The following is a 20,035-nucleotide window of genomic DNA, read 5'->3' on the forward strand; positions in this document are numbered from 1 at the left end:
AGGTCATCAAAAGAGGGGCCAAGGAATAAATTGGAGATGGATATTAAAATTAAGTATTGTAGATCAGGTGAAGTGTGTATGTTTAATGTGAAGTTCTATTTCACAATAATTTGTCAAGTTGGAGGTGGTTCTGTTATTATGACTGAATAATAGCTTGTGAGAAGAAAGACACTAGATTTCAGAACTGGACAGTGGGACCCTTTTCGTAGGACATCTGTAATTCCTCGTTTGCCCTGGGGAATATGGGTTTTGTCCATAATTGTAGTCTTACTGTGAATAGCCTTCTTTCCACTTCCAGTTGTCTTCTGAGATGGGTTGTGATGGCCACCAGAATTGTGAACAGATTTAAATTCTGTATTTCGTCCAACAACAATGGACAGCCATGGAAATGAATGAATTGGGCAACTGGCAGATATTCTGAAATGCACAGTTCCTAGTGATGGAGTGGTGGGAGGCTGGGGGAATGTTCTGAATGGAGGAGGCCCCAGTGAGCATCTTTAGAAATAATGCTGCTGAAAAATTCTTTTGGCCTTTCTGAGGAATGTGAGCACTGAATGGAAAGAGAATTGGATATAATTTCAGTATCTGGTGTTGCAACAATGGTTAGATAAGACCCCCTTGAGTAGTGCTCTTTGATCACTTCTCACAGACCAATGCCAATCTGTGGGTGTGGAATGGTTGCAAACCACTGGACTTGGTTATAACTGTCAGCCACTGGACTGGGAGGCAGGACAGGTGGAGGCCCACAGGTATAAAAAGGAAGAACCCTGCTCTATCATATGAAATTCAGATTTAAGTGTCAATACTTAGGCTATAATCATGAGATTAGGAAAAAGGATGCATTCCACAACATTAAGGATAAATGAATACAGTATGCAGGAAAAGTTAATCCATAGATGTGATTAGGGAGAATAATTTTTTAAATGATAGATGATTTCCATTAAAATGTGATCATTTTAGCTTTGCCAAGGTGATTTCTTAGACTTCGGAAAATAAACTGTATTTTTTGATAATTTAGTTTGGAGTATATAGAAATTAGAGGAGATAAATGTTCACATGTTCAAATGTTCAGATGTTCACATTGCTCTATTGATGAAGATAAGTATTATTCTTTTTAATTTTTAAATTTTATTTTCATAAGGTTGTTCACATAATTGATTACGTTCAATATTTCAACACCAGTTCCACTACCATTACACCTTCTCACCACCATTATTTCAAATTTTCCCACCACTGTTCAAGCCTGCCTGCCACAGGCAGATTCTAGATAATTTATTTTCTACTGCTTGTTACGAATATCATGAGAGGTTGTGCGGCTGCAAAAGAGGCCACATGTTCCTGGAATTCTAAATATGTAAATGATTGGGATCTAGAAAGGTTACTGTAGAGATAATCCATTTTGAGATTCATTTGTGAGTCTCTGGATCAAGGCTGGTGATGTGCTTAAATATTACCGGGAGGCAGTTCATGGGTGTGACAGCCAGGACGCCAAAAGGGCAGGTGGGGAGACGGGATGCGACGGACCATCTCCACTGCCACGTGACCTGGCATCTTCAGACCCTGTTCCTGCATACCTGGTTTTTTCTTTAGAAAGTTTGTAGCCACTGGGGGTTCATCTGGAGTGGGTACAGAGTGAACACCTGCTACATCTAAGGAGCCCTGGTGAAATGAGTTCGGATTGGGGTCCACTGTCTCCCGGGGTTTGCTGCTGTGACTCTCAATAAGCATTATTTAATATGCTTTATGACTTTTTATTTCTTCCCTGAATTTTGTGTGTGTATGCCTTTATGGATAACTACTTTTTATTGGTTGCAATACCTTGCATCCTGTTTTGTATGTACAACCATTGCATGTTTTTTTTTTATTATAACTAGGATAATAGAATGCCTTCTATATAATGAAAATGTAGAACTTTTTAGTTTTATATCATGAACTTTAAACATTTTGATTTGGAGGGACTTCTTTTTCTATTAATTATCTCCAGTGGTTTACATTTCTATTGTTTATAATCTTCTGCTATTTGAATAATATTTTAGTGTACATCTCTTATATGTTGCAGAATTTTATTGGGTCAGTATATTATTGAGCGGAAATGTTTGCATGTTGGAAAATTTGATAGTTATTTACAGCCTGATCTTATTAATATAGTCAGCTTCTCTTGATATTCAGTGCCTAAAATAGTACGTGAAAAAGGGCCTTTTGCCACATTGCCTTTGCTCTAATAAGCTAATTCATAAATCCTGTTCTGTTAATGTTCTGTTTTAGTTTTATTTGGTCACCACTGCAATATATGCTCACACTTCTCTTGTAGAATTTTTTTTGCCCTCAAGTTTTTAACAGTAAATGGCTTGTCATTCTATAATAGTAGTATTATCTGAGAACTGTGAAAAGTTTAAAGATAAACCCAGTCTTTAAATCTTTTAGTTAAATGGCCAGAGAGATAGCACAATGGGTAAATGTTTGCCTTGCACATAGATGACCAGGTTGAACTCCTGGTGCCCGCATGGTCCCCTGCACCCACTAGGAGTGCTCCCTCAGTACAGAGCCAGGAGTAAACCGTGAGCACAGACAGGTGTGGCCCCCAAACCAAAACAAATCTTTTGAGTCAGTCTTTTTTTTAATATATAAAACCCCAATACTTATTTCTCAGCAATGCCTAAAAAATCCAGTCTTATTGTCCAAATCTGAGAAGTCCAGGAAAAATAACAAAGTATAAGGGAAACCACACCTTGAGCAAAAGGAAATGGTAGTGAATAGCAAATGATAATAGATAATAGATAATAAAGCTTCCTGCAGTGTTGGGATAGGAAGAGAAATGATAATATTAATGGCATTTGGGGGCACTGATGGGACGATTTTATATCGATAGAGATATTGTTCTGCGGAAGCTAGAAAGCCATCAATAAATAGCAAGTGCTCGTAAGCATCAAATTACTACATTAAAAACAAAGTAACCTCAATGAGTCATCGTTCTGTTCCTTATTTTTCATAGATGTCAAAGTGACATCATTGTTAGAACATGGTATTATATAGGAGATCAGAGAAAATTTGGTAGATCTTAAAAAGGCATTCAAACAATAAGATTTTTTATTTTTTCAGCTTTCCAAAACATTCACTTACCAGAAATGACTGACTTCCTCCACGTGCAGAATGGATGAGACATCATTAAAGCATTTTAAAAGAAGTTAATCTTCCTTCTGGAGAAATAAATCAGTGTTATTTATACTTATGCATTGAGCTTGCAATTCTGTGGACATGACAGATATTTCGAACATAGAATGAACTCCAGGGGGTCAAGATCAGTGAGAGCTTGTGAGCTTGATGGGCCTAGTGTTCAATTTCCTGCCACTTTTTCTGAGCAACAGGTAAACCCATCAGTACTGACTAGTGCCTATGGCATATGGAAACACAATTTTCATTTAGGTGTTGTCTCTCAAAAGGAAAATCTGTATACTGAAGCAGAAAGTCATCATAGTTTTTAAAAAAAAGATAATGGAATACAAAGCTTCTCTCTGTTGTCTTAAATGTCAATGAAAATGTTATTAACCAAAAGTACTTGTAAAGCAGAACTTTAAGAAATGAGTAATTTGAAACATTGTATAACTGAAACCTAATCATGAACAGCTTTGTAACTGTGTATCTCATGCTGATTCAATTAAAAAAGATTAATGATGTCTACAAATCATAAAAGTATATTTTGGGGGACAGAGAGAATACAGGGGCTAAGGTACTTGCCTTACATGTGGCTGACCTCAGTTCAAATCCCAGCACTACATAGGAGTTCCCTAAGCACTGTCAGGAGTGATCTCTGAGCACAGAGCCAGGAGTAAGCCCTGAGCTCCATCAAGTGTAGGTCCCTCCCCACGAAAAGCATATTTTGGAGTCCAGACGTGTACATGAGTACAACTTCAGTATTTGCAGCAGGTGTTCTTAATATTGCCTATCAGTTACAATGATGACTTTATTTACAAAATATGTTCATGAGTTGTCATTCTTCAACATGTAGAAGACAGTTGCCATCGATATCTAAATAGTGGATATTTCTGGTGTTTTTATTTCTCTAAAAATCTATCCACATTCTCATCTGCTGTCATATTTCCCCTATTTGAGAGACTCTGTATAATTTTGCTTTGTTATGCGATCTGCTAAAAGTTTTTCATGCCAGCATTTTATATATGTAATCTGCTGAGGTTCATTCTTTATCTTCTGACAGACTTCAGTATTCATTCATTTCTAAAAGGCATTTTTACTGTTTATAGAATTTTTAGATTGACAGTATTTTTATTTAAGTATTTTTAAAATACTACAGTTGACTGGCTTACATTGTTTCTATTGAAAACTGTGTCATCATATTTTTAATCTTTATTCTATAATGTATGATGTAATCCTACCTGTTCAGATGATTTTTTTCCCATCAATATAAGCACGTTGTTAGTAACTTTACATTTTGTTTTTTTTTATATACTGAGCTTTTACAACACATTATTGTTTTTCACCATTTGTGATGTTTTCTACTGTACGTAAATGGTTAGCCCTTTTGTTTCAAAGATACTTTTGAATGAATGTGCAGTTGTGTGTGTGTGTGTGTGTGTGTGTGTGTCTGTGTGTGTGTGTGTCCTTCCACTGAATTTTTTCCCATAGTTCAATTTGTGTTTCTTGCTAGTTTTGGGGCCACATCCAGAAATTCTCAGGGCTTACTCCTGCCTCTGCACTCAGGGATCACTTCTGGCGGGGCTCCGGGGACCATAAAGGTTGTCAGGAATTGAACCCAGATTAGCCACATGCAAAGCAATTGCCCTGCTTGCTTTGCTATTGCTCCTGCCCTAGCCCGGTGTCCTGTTCCTAAATTTTCACTACATTTTCTCTAGGAAGTTTGCCTTGCATGTGACCAACCCGGGTTCGATTCCTCCATCCCTCTCGGAGAGCCCGGCAAGCTACCAAAGGTATCCTGCCTGCACAGCAGAGCCTGGCAAGCTACTTGTGGCGTATTTGATATGCCAAAAACAGTAACAACAAGTCTCACAATGGAGGCATTACTGGCGCCCACTCAAGCAAATTGATGAACGGGAGGACAGTGCTACAGTGCTATTTAATTTTAAATAGTCTCTAATTTTTTTATCAATTTTATATTTTTTCTTAACATAATGTCTAGTCTGTGTTAATCTTATTTAATATACTTTCTTCCAATTTTCCTTTTAAAAATCAAATCTAGAAGCTTGACTTGAATCATTTTTCTATGTGCCAAATCTTTTTTTTAATGTATCCCCAAATTCATGTTAAACCTTAGCTTTTTGACTATTTGAAATATAGTTACAATAACAACTTTTATGATCTCTATATAATTTTAAGGTTTGGGTCTGTGTAATTCTTCTGTATGATTTTGAGGTTGGCTTTCTTGCAGGTTATCAGAGCTAAGTCCGTATACCATTCCCTTTTCCAGTTTTCCGTTGATAGCTTTTGCCCCTTTACTACTGTGGATTTCCAATTCACTCTGGGGAGAACTCTGGGTTCCTTCTGTGCAAATTCCTTCTTACCCTGCACAGCAGGAAACTGGGACAACCATGGCTACAGCTTGGAAAATTGCTTCCGATCTCGCACTGATCACTGTCTTCTTGGCTGGTGTCCAGTAACTGAAAGCCATTGTCCCACTTTTTCTTGTTTTCTTTTATATTGGCCAATATCTTACTGTTTTTCTTTTTTTTCAAGATACATATTGGGGCAGGGGGAGTGGTCAGGGCACCACAGTTTTTCCACTATGTTTGTTTCTGAAATACGTCTAGGCTGGTGGTGCCTGGAATTAAACTCAGGACTTTACGTATATACAAGGCTAGTGGTGTGCCTCTCAGCTGTACCCCCAGCCCCTCAGCCTCTTTTGTAGGGTATATAACACTCAACTGGCTGCTGTTTTTCTACGCAAGTTCAAATATTTCAACTGTCTTCTAGTTTTCATTGCTGCTACCCAGTCAACTCGTTTTCATTTCTTTCTGATGATTTTTTTACGTCTGATATTTTTAGTACCTTTGCTCTGACTTTGTCTTCCATAGTTTCGTTGATATTTCTAGACTGACATATCTAAACTTCAGTATTTCCTGTTTCACTGCTTTCTAATTGGACTTCCTGAATCTTCAGGTTGTTTATCAGTTCTCAAAAATCTTGTTATCTCTTCAAATATTTCACCCCCCTGGTGCTCTTCATTCCTATGCTTTGAGGCTCTTCTTGGCTACAGAAAAGTATCAACCATCTAGGAAAACATTAATTGTGTTTATTTAGATTATAATACTGTGTTGATAAAGAACTAATAAGAATGTGAAAGGGTAGGCTACTATGAAAAGGATATATATGTAGCACAAAGTTTATTTCAGTATATTATAAATAATTCCTCTAAATCAAGGAGGAGAAGACTTTTTTTTCCCTTAAATTTTTATTAGTGAAACATCATGAGGTACAGTTGTAGACTTACAAATTTTTGTGCTTGGGTTTCAGTTATACAATGATCGAATACCCATCCCTCCACCAGTGCCCATTCTCCATCACCACTGATGCCAGTATCCCTCCACCCCCCATACCCCCCATTCCACCCTACCTCTGTGGCAGGGCATTCCCTTTTGTTAAGGGAGGAGAAGACTTTTTATGTAAAAAAAAAAATGTATCTGTTGCTTCTACTCTGATCTGGTATGTTAGCATTACAGCAGTCTAGACATGAGCCTTTTTATGCAGGGGGAGAAGGGGTGATGGAACACATCTGGCAATGATCTGGGGCTGCTCTTGGCTCTTAACTAGGCTATTTCTCTAAGCACTATTCATGGGACCATGTGGTGCCGGGTGTCTCACCCAGGCCTCCTGCATGCAAATATGCTCTGAGACATAACCCATGAGCTATCTCTATGGTCCTGACTAACATTGTGTGTTTTCTGAGCCATAACTGACAATGCTTAGGAGACCGTAGAGAGTGCTGGGTATTGAGTTATGGAATCCAGATCAGCCACATGCAAGGCAAACTCTTTATCTGTTGTCCTATCTCTCCAACTCTCAGACCCTAGCTTCTTAAATTGTCAGCTGCAACCTCATATGAAGCCATGTTACTGAATATGGAGGTTGTTTCAAAGTAATTTTTTTTTTACTTTTTTTTTTGACACAGTTACAAAGTTCTCATGTTCGAGATTCAGCAGTACAATGATCTAACACGCATCCCTCCACCAATGCACACTTTCCACCACCAGTGTCTCCAGTATATATCCCCCTCCCCTCCCCCCCGCCCCCGCCGTCCTAGTTCTCACCCTGCCTCCATGGCAGACAATTTCCCCAATACTCTCTCTGCTTTTGGGCATTATGTTTTGCTCGAATTTTCCCACTACCAGTCAAGCCTGCCTGCAGGGGAAGGTACTAGATCATTTATTGTCCCTTGCTCATCCTGAATATCATGAGTGCTGCTGCCACAAGCTTCTGGAATCCTAGATTGTAAATGGCTGGTTTATGGAGACATTTCTGTAGGGCACTAATCCATTTTGAGATTCAACTGGGTGCCTCTGGACTAGGGCTGTTGGTGAGCTAAGATGGTGTCAGGAGGTACATTGTAGGTGTGACAGCCAGGCTGATGAGCAGATGGGGAGCTGGGGAGGAACAGGCTGGTGCCTCTGCCACTGTGTGGCATGGAGATTTAGTCCTGGAACCTACATACCTGGGCCTTGTTGCGGCTCTTAGTCGCCGGAATTCCTTCTGGAGTAGGGGGGGAAGACTGCACCTGCTCCATCTGGGATGGTCTGGTGAAATTGGCTCTATATGAGGCCTGGAGAGATCTCTGGCCCTTTTGATCCCGGTGTCTTTCGAGACTCACTGCTGTGTCTCTGGCTTTTGATCTCTTTTGAGATTTATTTATGGGTCCCTGAAGCAAGGCCAGTAATAGAGTTTACAAGTGGCACTGGAGTTGGTTCATGGGGGTGACTGCCAGTGCTTCCATGTGTATTGGGAAGTGTTTGTGTGTGTGTGTGTGTGGGGAGGGGGGAGGTAGCCCACCTCAACTCTGTGAAAGCCTGGAGATTTCAGTCACAAAACTCACATACCCAAAGTTTCAGCAGACTGTATCTTGGTGAGGTCCTTCCTGAGACGTTGGAGACAAGCAGGGGGTATGGCGGCGATTTTGGATTGTAGAAACAAGCGGCTGCTGGGGGCTCTGCTTGGGCAGGTACAGGTCAACTTGCCTTCCTCCGGTTTATCCCAGTCTGGTCAGCAATTCCCGGGTCCAAGATTAACTGTGGCTTTTGGTGTCTTTTGAGATTTATCTATGGGTCTCTGAAATAAGGCCAGTAAATGCACTTGTGGGCATGACTCCCACATAACTAACTTTTGGCCATTTAATGTGTTGATAAACTTGGTCCCAATTTGTTGGGGTCTGGCCTAAGGCACAGTGGCAATTTGGGGGTATCAGGAAGCCTGAAGACACCATCAGGCCCCACAGGTACAGGTTGATCTGTTGGTGGCACCATACCCCCTCAAAGTAATTTTTTTTACAAATGATTTAAGACAATGTTTAATTTGTGTATTTTTTTAAAATAACTCTCTGCTCAGCAATGCAAAAAAAAAAGTCTCAGGTGAAAAGTTACTGCAAGTGGAAAAATTTAAGAAACCCAGGCCTAGCTAATACATAAATGAATGAGCATGACTATGTTGCAGTAACACTTCATTCAAAAATGGGCAGAGGAGTTTTTTTTGGGGGGGTGGAATGGCATTAGAATCTGGGGGATGGGTGTAGTAAGTCTTACATATAGATGTATAATACTGTAACCCATAAATTCTGTGGGATTTTAATCCAATGATAAATAAGTAGACATATGTAGAATGCTAAAAGACAATTTTACTAACAAAAACAGATGGTGTCATTTTTCAACCTGTCATCTAGATCAGAAAGAGTATAACTAATTTTAGGCTGTGTTTTGGAAGTACACTTAACAGGATAGGAAGAGGGTGTGAAGAGTACAGGAGAGAAGAGAGATTTTAATGTTTATCTCTAGGTTCAAGTAATTTATGGGTTGTGATCTCGCTGATTACAGAATAAGTTTGTTGAAAGTCTTTAGCCTGTTGCCTTCCAGTGTTGTCATCTTTAGTCACTAAGGAGAATAACAGTGCTTTGTAGAGTTTTAACATCCTATCAGTCATGACAAGGAACACTTTTATTACTTCATACGCATAACTTGTTAACATCACCGAGACATGGGCCAGAGAGAGAGTAAAGCAGTAACGCATTTGCTTTGCACATGGCCAAATCCGGGTGTGATCCCACCACCTAATACAGTCTTAAGAGCCTGCTCAGTAGAGATCCCCGAGCACAGAGCCAGGAGTGATCCCTGAGCACTGCTGGGTGTGACCCCCTTCCCTAACCAAAAATTTCCAAACACTTAAAAACTGAAGAATGAAAGTGAGTCACTTGTATTAAACCAGTTTTGTAATGTTGTTACCAGAAGGAAAGGAAAAGTTATGAAATGGACTTTAAAAACATATGCTTTGCACATGACTGTCAAGCATTTGGTAGCAGCTGGCTAGCGGAAACATCTGCCATCATCTGCCAGGGGATGGGACTGATTTACAGACCTACCTTCTTGGATATGAGCTTGAATCCAATCTACAATGGAAAGAATATTAAAATGGAACCTAACCTATCATATTAAGAGCCCTCCTGATTCACCGAGGGTTCTAGTGAATTCTGTACTGTATTTCATGCAAAGGATTAAAAATAATAATAATAATAATAGAAAAATTATAATAAATTATAGAAAAATCCCAAGATAAACCATTTACTCATGTGCTTAGTGACCCATACAAAGGCATGAAAGTCATCTTTCCCACCATGTCATTCTCTTTTATTTGACATTCCAGCATCTTTCTCTGTCAACTTGAAGCAGGCAGATTTGACTTAGCATTCTAATGTCCAGTGATGGGAAGGACTGGCAGTAGGGAATTGTTAGTGAGCAAGCACTAGAAACTCCATTTTGTTCTTTGAATTTTGAACACCTATTTTTTTTAACCACATCTACGTTTCCCCTCAGATTTGAGAAATATTTCTGTAACCCCTGTGTTTAGTGTTAAAAACCAGGAGCCAACCACAACCTAGAACAGATAATAACCTCCCATCTCCAGTCGGCTTATTCTGACAACTGAAGGTCACATGGTACAGAAATGTGACATTTTACACAGAACAGGTTAGCATGTCCCAAAGTTTTTATCCAAGCAGTGATGCCAGTAGCACGAATGCATGCCTGGATCTCTTGAACTCCACCAGCCCACCACCCTGTGTATTAAAAAAAAGTTTGTTTTGGCGTTACACCCAGCAATGCTCAGGGCTTGCTCCTGGTTCAGCACTCAGGAATTCTCCTGGTGGTGCTTGGGGGACCATATGGGATGCTGGGGATTGAATCCAGCCCTCTTCCCCCTTTAAGGCAAGTGCATTATACTATCTCTCTGGCCCCATACCCTTTATGTTTTTGCCCAATTCTTCACCAACCCTGCATAATTCCAAGCTCGAGCCTGTAGAATAATATGGTTTGGGGATAAGCCTTCTTCTTCAGTTTGCTTGTACCCAAATAAACCCTTAAGTTTTATTAAACCCACCAACCTTTGCCTCTCAAGTGTTGGTCTTTGGAGTCTTGAGTAGCTGGAACTTGGATTCAGTAATAGTAACGTCAGAATTGTAACATTTTAATTGTGATAGTTTGGGGTTGCTGTTTCATTTGCATAACTCTCTTTATCCCCCCCCCTTTGGCTTTGATAGGCTTTACTTTCTGTACATGATTCTGTGGCTCAGAAGAATTACGGTCCAGTGTTGCCTCCTATGCCCGATGATATTGATGAGGAGGAAGACTCAGTGAAAATCATCCGCCTGGTCAAAAACAGAGAACCGCTGGTGAGTTTGGGGTCTACATTTTTGTGCTCAGGTCTGAGCAGATGTGATTAAAGTCAAATATGTCATCTGTTCTCTAAAATATTCTTCCTCTATGTCCTCAAATTCTAAAATAAATAAAATATTCCTATCTTAAAAACTAAAATCAGAGGGGCTGGAAAGACAGCTTAGTGTGTAGTGCTCTTGCCTTGCATGAGGCTGACCTGCGTTCGATCCCTGGGACCCATATAGTCCCCTCGCGCCTGCCAGGAGTGATCCCTGAGTGCAAAGTCATGGGTAAGCCCTGATGACCACTGGATGTGACCCCCAAATTTAAACAAAACGAAACTAGAAAATGGAATGAAGCAAATTAAATGTCAAAAGCAAAATGGTTAAAAGCAAATGTTATTTAAAATATATAACATGTTGGTATGATTAAAAACAGCATGTGCCTGTCATAGCTAATTTGAGATTAAATGGTACAACTGAAAATAATTGTTTATGGCTTTGAGGGGGCAAAGGGGCACACCCAACCGTGCACAGGGGTTACTTCTGGCTCTTTGCTCAAGCATCACTCCTGACAGCACCCAGGGACCATTTGTGATGCTAGGAATTGAACCTTGGTTGGCTATGTGCAAGGCAGATGCTCTGTCCCCTGTGCTATTTCTCCATACCAGCCTCCATATGTGGCATTTTTTGGGAAAATCTGATTTTAAAATGACAGAGAAATTAAGCAACTATAGGCATTCAGTTTAACACCAGGATTTACTCAATAATAAATTCTGTCAAGGAGTCTCTGGTGATATGCTACCATCCCAATCAAAAAGGTATCATGCATGTCCTCATCTTCAGAAAGTGTGGATGTTACCTTTAGAGGAACTAGGTCAGTTTATTTAATAATTGGTTTAATTAATGTTGTTTAAAAAATGAATTTGTCCAAATCCTGAGATTTTTCAGTTACTGTATTTGCATATGCAGGGAATATTATAAACTTTTCTTAGAATTGCTTTTCTTAGTAAATGAGTAGAATTTGGCAACTTTAAAAAAACCTGTACTTAATAGCATTTTTCTCTACTCCTTTTTGAGTGCAGAACACTTTTCATTCTGGACTGGAGAGATAGTTCACAGGTTAAGGCACATATCTTGCTCACGGCCAACTTCGGTTCAATCGTTGGCACTGCCTCTGGTCCCCTGAGTTCTGTCAGGGTGATTTCTGTCAGAAGTGATTCCTGTCAGGAGTGATTCCTGAGCACACAGCCAGGTGTATTCTCTAAGCACTGCCAGTGGTGGCCAAATACCAAAATAAGTAAATAAAATAAGAAAATTTCCATTTTATTTTATCCACAATCTGCATTTGGGTTACTATCCATTTCTACATGAAATGATTTTGTTTCTGATTCTTGGTTTATTTGAGTTGGCACTAAAAGTATTTTTTCCTAAACATATGTAGATAATGTCTTTAAATTATGGGTTTCCTTTTTTATATATTGAGTGAAATGTAAAATATTTTGGTTACTTTCAGTGTACTTTGTCTTAAAACATTTCAGTCAGGGCCAGAGCAATAGTATGGTGGGTAGAGAACTTGCTTTGCACACACATGGCCTGGATTCGATCCTGGCACCTCATATAGTCCCCCGGTCTGCAATGGGAGTGATCCCTAAGCACAGAGTCAAGAGTATGCCCTGAGCACACCTGGCTGTTGCCCTTGGGTCACTTCTGTTTAGGGAGCCCTATATTACAAAGTAAGTTGCTGGGGAAATAGCCTCAAAGGCTTGAGTGCATGCCTAAGACCCCAGGTTTGGTGCGTAGCACCTCAAGGTCCCCCGAGCATCTGGTGATCCACAACACTGCTGGCTCTGAACAGCACAACTGTGCCTGGGTATTGGACCGTCCAGTCCAGATAGCTGGGCCCAGTATGCTGGAAGTGTTCCCCTGTACTTAGTTCCCTTTAAGCACTTCTTGGGAGGCTCCCCACGCAAATATATCATGGACCAGACATAGTCCAGGGGTTCATGCACTCACTTGTCATGCCTGGTTCAGTTCAACACCACATATGCTCGGGGATACACTCAAGTCCTGCCAGGAGTGAACCCTGAGTACAAAGCCAGGAGTAATCCCAGAGTACCATTGGGTGTAGCTAAGAAATGGAAGTGTGTGTTTTTGTTTTGTTTTTGAGAAGCAAAATTATGTTTTTGTTTTTATTTATTTTTAATTTTTTTATTGACTCACCATGAGATAAAGTTACAAAGCTTTCATGTTTGAGTTTCAGTCATACAATTATTGAACACCCATCCCTCCACCTATTAGCTGATTTACTAATTTACTTTGTAAATTAGTAATTAATTTACAAAGAGGAATCGAAAGAACTATGCTTGGAATATCTCGATTCACTCAAATGAGAGACAGAATCCGGAGTTCTGATCTTCGTCAACGCTCAAGAATCAGGGACGCTGTCTCATTTGCCAAGACATCAAAAATCAGATGGGCTGGACACGTAATGAGGTTTACAGACAACCGCTGGACTAGAGCCATTACTGATTGGATTCCACGGGACATCAAAAGATCACGTGGATGCCCACCTATAAGATGGTCAGACTTCTTCGTCAAGACCCTAAATGATCGGTTTGAGGCTCTGCATGTTCCTAGAACAAACAGATACCATTGGGCTACGCTAGCACGCAACCGGGATGAATGGAGACGTTACTGGCACCCGCTCGAATAAATCGATGAATAACGGGGATTAAGTGATTAAGTGATTAAGTGATCCCTCCACCAGTGTACATTTTCTACCACCAATGTCCCAGTATCTCCCCCCTCCCTCCATTCACCCTCCACCCTCTGCCTCTATGGCAGACAATTTCCTTCTTACTCTCTCTCTACTTTTGGGCATTATGGTTTGCAATACAGATACTGAGAGACCATCATGTTTGGTCAAGAAAGGGAAGTTCTAACTGGGGTGAAGATAGTTGCTTATTGTCCATAATGCTCAAAAGAAGGAGAGAAGGAAAGAGGGAGAAAGGAGAGAGAAGTTGAAGAAGGGACGGGAGAAGGAGAGAATGGGAGAGGGAGAAGGAGAGACAGGGTGGGGGGTGGTGGGAGGAAAACAGGGGACATTGCTGGTGGGAAATGTACACTGGTGAAGGGACTGGTGTTGGAACTTGTATGACTGAAACCCAGGCATGGACAACTTTGTAACCATATGTCTCAAGGTGATTAAGTAAAAAAATATGAGTTAATATAGGCCAAAAATTGCCTGCTGTGATTTCTGAAAAAGTATTAAAGTTTTAAACACTTTTAACAATGGAATATAGAATCAAATACAAATAATTACTTGTCATCAACTTTTTCTCATCCACCTGTATTATTTATGTTATCTTTTTTAATTAAAAACCTTGAATTACAAAGTTGTTGATAGCAAGTTTTAATTATTGAATGATCCAACTCCAAACCCACCATGACTGTCCTGAGTCCCTCTACCAATGACCCAGGTTCCCACCTTCTCCTCACCCCACCTACTTAGTAATCTTTTCAAAATTTACTTATGGTTTGGGTCATAAATGATTTTGGTCGGTTACTGTGTAGGTAAGGGTAGGATAATTGAGTGAATACATCTAAGTAACCCTAAGGGGTAGAAAGATTTTTCTTTTCAATAGAGTTGTGATTTTACCTTTAGCAATTATCCTTTGTCATTTTGAAGTTATTGAAGCAACAGAATTGCCACAGGAAAAAAAAAACAAAAGAACTAATAACTAAGAGAAAATTAAGAGTTGAAGGAGGATGTGTCCCAAGTGGTAAGAATCAGTAACAAGATGAGGAAAGCAGGATCAAGTTAAATTCTGTCAAGCAAATGGTTAGGAGATGTTTGGCTAATGAGTGAGAAGAAGCCAGAAGATACAGTAACCCAGGGGGTTGGGTATCAGTATTCGTTAGGAAAACAGTTTTGTTTATTAGACCGAGATCAGATATGACAAACTAAATACCTGGTTTGCGTCAGATCACCTAACAGGAGGTTATAGGGTGTCACTTACAAATACAGGTTACTTGAGATCTCAGCTGAAGGCACCTAATCAGAAATCTAAGAGGATAGACTGCTCAGGATGTTTTGAAAAATCGGTTGAGATAGATTGTACTTAAAATGCTTCATAAGTTCTCATGTGTTGTGCAGGCATTATATAAATGCTTCATCTTATGCTATGAGGCAAGCAAGGTGGTAGCTAAGGAGAGAATGGTTTCCTGGGTGAAGAGGTAATGAACTCAGACCGCCTAGGTTTGGTAATGGAAAGCAAAGGGCGTGACTCTTGAAGGTGAGAGATGGGTCCAGAACTGAGAGAAGGGAGAAAAAGGATGGTCAGAACATGATGTGTATGTAGAACAGAGCTCCCTCCCTTCTGAGTTGAGTTCCAGGCAAAAGATTCCTATTTAGACAGGTAAAATGATTTCTTTGTCGCTGAGTATTTATGACTTTACTTAGGAGCCAGGGAGCGAACTCACAGAGCTAGTGCTGTGCCTTGTGTATTAGAGGCCAAGGATTGATCCTCAGCACCACTCACTGGGAACAACTCCTCAGCAGGAGCCCTGTCCACAGTTTTTTCAATGTTTCTTTTTTTTGTGGGGAGGGGAGGGCCCACCTGGCAGTGTGCAAGGACTCACTCCTGGCTCTGTGCTCAGGAATCACTCTTGGCGGACTGGGGGGACCAAATAGGATGCCAGGTTGGCCTTATGCAACACAAGCACCCTACCCACTGTACAATCTCTCCATTCCCTTTTTTTTTTTCAGTGTTTCTTGCCTGGGTATTTCTCTCTTATAATAGTGGAATGATCGGATTTAACTGAGGTGATGAGTTAAAATACAGACTCAGGATCTCTACATCAAAGAGCCTAGATAGATAGACTTCAGGGGATTCTGGAAATCAAATTTTAGAGTGTGCTTGTAGACCCAACTTGAAAACTATTCTTTCAAAGATTCAACCTGAATTAACATATGAACAGTGTTATAGGGGATAACCAATTTTATTCAAGATCTTCTTTGCTTATTCTTAAAGTTCTCTTTTTATAAACTTTCTATAGAAGTTATATAACTAAATATAATTAATATATAGCAGAACATATGATCAAACCTCCACTACCTCCCTTACCTCCACGACCCAGCTGCCACCATGCTCCAGGATGCTTTCCTGACACTCGGGCCAAGACTCAGGCATGAGTGAAGCCCCACAGAACAAGATAAGCAGAACTCTGAGACCTTGGGCTCCAGGCTCAACGGACCCAGGCACAGAGATCCTCTGCTTGCTCCCACCAGCCACAGGTGACGAAGGGATTAAAATTAGGAGCCCCACCCTACCCTGCCCTGTCTGCTTCCACCAACCACCTGCAACCCAGGGATTGGATTATGCACAGGAGACCCACCCTACTGGTACCAGATAAGTACCTCACCAGCAGACCTCCACTAATTCCACTGCCCAGCCGCCACCACGCTCCAGGACACTTTCCTGACACATCATAAGATACTTAATACCCATCTTCCAGGATTGCCGCACCATACTTGATAGGGTTCAAATATGGTTTGAACCATGGGAACACCTACAAGGGCGATTAGAGGCCACCCCAAAAGCCTCCATCATTCTCAGAGAGCCTGGCAAGTTACCGAGAGTATCCTGCCCGCATGGCAAAGCCTGACCAGTTATCCATGGCGAATTCGTATGCAAAAAACAGTAAATACAATGGGTCTCATTCCCCTGACCCTGAAGGAGTCAGCAGTACGGCAGCGTTGAGAAGAATGTGGAAGGAGAGGCTGATAAAATCTCAAAGCCAAACTAGGCTGCCAAAACGAAGAAAGACAAAAATGATTGTCTGTACTTTCAATGCACGTATGCTGGCATCAGATGCATCCATCGAGGACCTGATGGTACAGGCACAAAAGATCAAGTACGACATCATTGGTCTAACTGAGGCGAGAAGGCATCAATTACATCACGCCATTTTCGACACTGGAGAAAAATTTTTCCTCAGAACATGCAACAAAAGAGGCGTCGGAGGCATCGGTGTCCTTGTCGACATGAACTTGGCCATGAGCATTGATTCATTTGAATGCTTAACAATCCAAATTGGACAATTTCATTTGAATAGATGTGGCTCACTGCCGGCAGTTTCTATCTTTAGGATGTTGTCTACGCACCAACATCCAATTATGATGAAGGAGAAATTGAGAAGTTCTACATGGAGCTGGAGAAGTTCTATAAAGAAGACCACACCTTCTCAGAGACCTGAGCCCTATGAAAACAGGATGAGAATGCTATCTGAGTCTCCCAAAGAGGAACTGAAAGAGCTATTCTCGGAGTATCACGTTTCATTCAAATGAGAGAAAGAATCCGGAGCTCTGACCTCTGTTGACAGTCAAGAATCAGGGATGCTGTCTCATTTGCCAAGGCCTCAAAAATCAGATGGGCTGGACACGTAATGAGATTTGGAGACGACCGCTGGACTAGAGCCGTTACCGATTGGATTCCACGGGACGTCAAAAGACTGTGTGGCCGCCCACGTACAAGATGGTCAGACTTCTTCGTCAAGACCCTGAATGATGTGTTTGAGGCTCTTCATGTTTCTAGAATGAACAGACGCCATTGGGCTACACTAGCATGCGACAGGGATGAATGGAGATGTTACTGGTGCCCGCTCGAGCAAATCGATGAGTAACGGGAAGTCAAGTAATCAAGTGATGATCAAAATTTTATTTGGGGGACACATTTGGCACTCCAGGATTGCTCCTTGGGGTTGTTCAGGTTGGTGCTTAGGGGACTACGTAATCCTGTGGGGGGGCCAAATGCAGGCCTCCCACAAGGGGAAAATGCATGCTTTAACCCTATACGATGTGCATAATCTAGTCCCTGGGTCATCAGCGGTTGGTGAAAGCAGACAGGGCAGGATAGGGTGGGACTCTTCGTTTTAATCCCTTCATCACCTGTGCTTGGTGGGAGCAGGCAGAGGTTCTCTGTGCCCCGTCCCTTGAGCCCGGAGTCCAAGGTCTCAGAGTTCCACTTATCTTGTTCTATGGGGCTTCACTCCTGCGTGAGTCTGGGCCCGAGTATCTGGAAAACGTCCTGGAGTGTGGTGGCGGCTGGGTAGTGGAGGTCGTGGATATACTCTATCTCCTCAGACCTCAAGCAAGAATTTTTAAGTCAGTCTAACTAAAGTTTTCTAATGCTTTTTGGTGGCTCAAAATTCAACAAATTCAGATTTATATAAGGTGATGAGGTTATAGAGGTAGATCTTAAAACAGTATGTTCAATTTTAATTCTATTTACACATATGGACTTGCTATAGGATTAACTTTAATGCAGTGTATCACATGTGCTATATAATTTATTGAGTTTTATCTTATTTCCACTAGGAACACACAAAGAACTTGTAATAATAAGACTTAAGAAAGTAATATGGGACTGTCACTGTCACTGCCCTCTCGTTGTTCATCAATTTTGCTCGAGCAGGCCCAGTAACATTGTGAGACTTGTTACTGTGTTTGGCATATCGAATATGTCACCAGTAGCTTGCCAGGCTTTGCCGTGCGGGCAAGATACTCTCAGTAGCTTGCCAGGCTCTCCGAGAGGGGCGGAGGAATCGAACTTGGGTTGGCCATGTTGGTGCTCCAGCCCAATATGGGACTCGAAATATTAAAGATTTAAGAGATCAAAAGATAAATTCTAATGCCCATATCCTACAGAAATCAAGAAATTGTTTTTCAGGTCCATAGTTATCCTCCACAGAACAGAAGAACCATTTGCTAGCGAGCACACTTGGTTTCAGGGTGCATATCTATGATGAAATAACCCATAAATGTTGGAGTTTCTTTTCTGTATTTACACATTCTGGAAGTGATTTCATCCATGGCTTAAAAAACATCTGTGTGTCTGTGATTCCCAGGGCTATTTCTCTTGCAGGCCTTTCTTTGATCTTTAAGTTTGTGTGTCCTTCTGTTTACTTGATATCTCCATTTGGACATATAATACATGGCCCAGTCTTCAAGGTCCCAAAGTAAATTGATCTTTGTCCCCAAATGTGGTTGACCCAGAGGATTCTACCACAGCCGATGACAGCCCCATCCTTCAATTGCTCAGCTGCAATCCAGTCAATCTTTGTTACCTCACTTTCCTGTCCCATTTCTAATCCCTCTGAGAAATCCTTTTGTTTTGACCAATGACACATCCAGAGCACTTGTCATCACTTTTCTTACCAATCAGATCCATGGCCCCAACCTCTTTCCCTGGATTATTGTGACATTTTTTCCCTTGGCTCTTTTGCCACAGTAGCGATCCTTTTAGATTATGTTGTTCCTGTTTCAGAACACTGCAGTGTTTTCCTGCTTTTTTTTTTCTTGTCTTTTTTTTTTTTGAAGTGGTGGTACAAATTAAATCCAGAGTCCTTAAAGATAACTTATAAATAATATACTTATCTTTTGTTTGTCTCTCTCTTAGAATATAAATTGATAAGGCAGCTATGATTTCTTTTTTTTTAATCACTACGTAGTTCTTAGAACAGAATTTGGCAGATAGTATGTTCTCATCAAGCATTCACCAGCTTCATTGAACCACAGAATTAGAAGAATTAAGCATTACGCACAACATGTTGGATGGTGCTGTCCTCAAAACAGTTTTAACAGTGGCAGAGGACTTTCTTACACTTACCTAATTCTCTCTCACAAGTTATTCCTTAATGTTGTGTATGCATGTATATGTATTTTTGTTTGTTTATGTGTGTTTCCTACATGTTTGGAGTCTGACAGACTCAGGGGTGGTTCTGGATCGAGTCCCTAAGACTTTCAGTACTGGGGTAGCTGAGACTGGAGTCTGATGGCTCCCGAGTTCCCATGTCTAGTGCCTGGGCTGGGCTGGCTAGAGTCAAGGGCTGGTGAGCACCGTTTTTTCCCTCGTGGTATCTTTCCTTGGCTGGCTTGTGCTTCCTCTCAGCGTGGTGTGTTCTGATGTCTAAAACAGCGACTGGCTCCCAAAGAGAAGAGTTTCAAGAGTCTAGGTCTTGGAGGCATGCACGGCCTTGGATGCCTCAGAACCTTTCTCGGCACTGACGTTGGAAGGAATTTGATGGCCTCCACATGAGACCAGCTAGCACAAGGGTGATGAACTTAGCTTATGAACAGATTATAGAAAGTTCTAG

The 20,035-nt window shown here is 41.0% G+C and overlaps 1 protein-coding gene across 5 annotated transcripts in view; it reads left to right on the forward strand.

Annotated features, from left to right (window-relative positions):
* Nucleotides 1-20,035, forward strand: part of MPP7 (MAGUK p55 scaffold protein 7) — a 236,151-nt gene that overhangs the window by 155,135 nt on the left and 60,981 nt on the right. For all 5 annotated transcript variants that reach the window (XM_056136933.1, XM_056136941.1, XM_056136950.1 and 2 more), the window contains one exon: nt 10,763-10,894. In XM_056136933.1, coding sequence (XP_055992908.1) covers nt 10,763-10,894 — 132 coding nt within the window. The remainder of the gene's footprint in view (nt 1-10,762; nt 10,895-20,035) is intronic.

Source organism: Sorex fumeus, unplaced genomic scaffold (genome assembly GCF_029834395.1).
Source record: "Sorex fumeus unplaced genomic scaffold, SorFum_2.1 ptg000007l, whole genome shotgun sequence".
Taxonomy (NCBI): Eukaryota; Metazoa; Chordata; class Mammalia; order Eulipotyphla; family Soricidae; genus Sorex; species Sorex fumeus.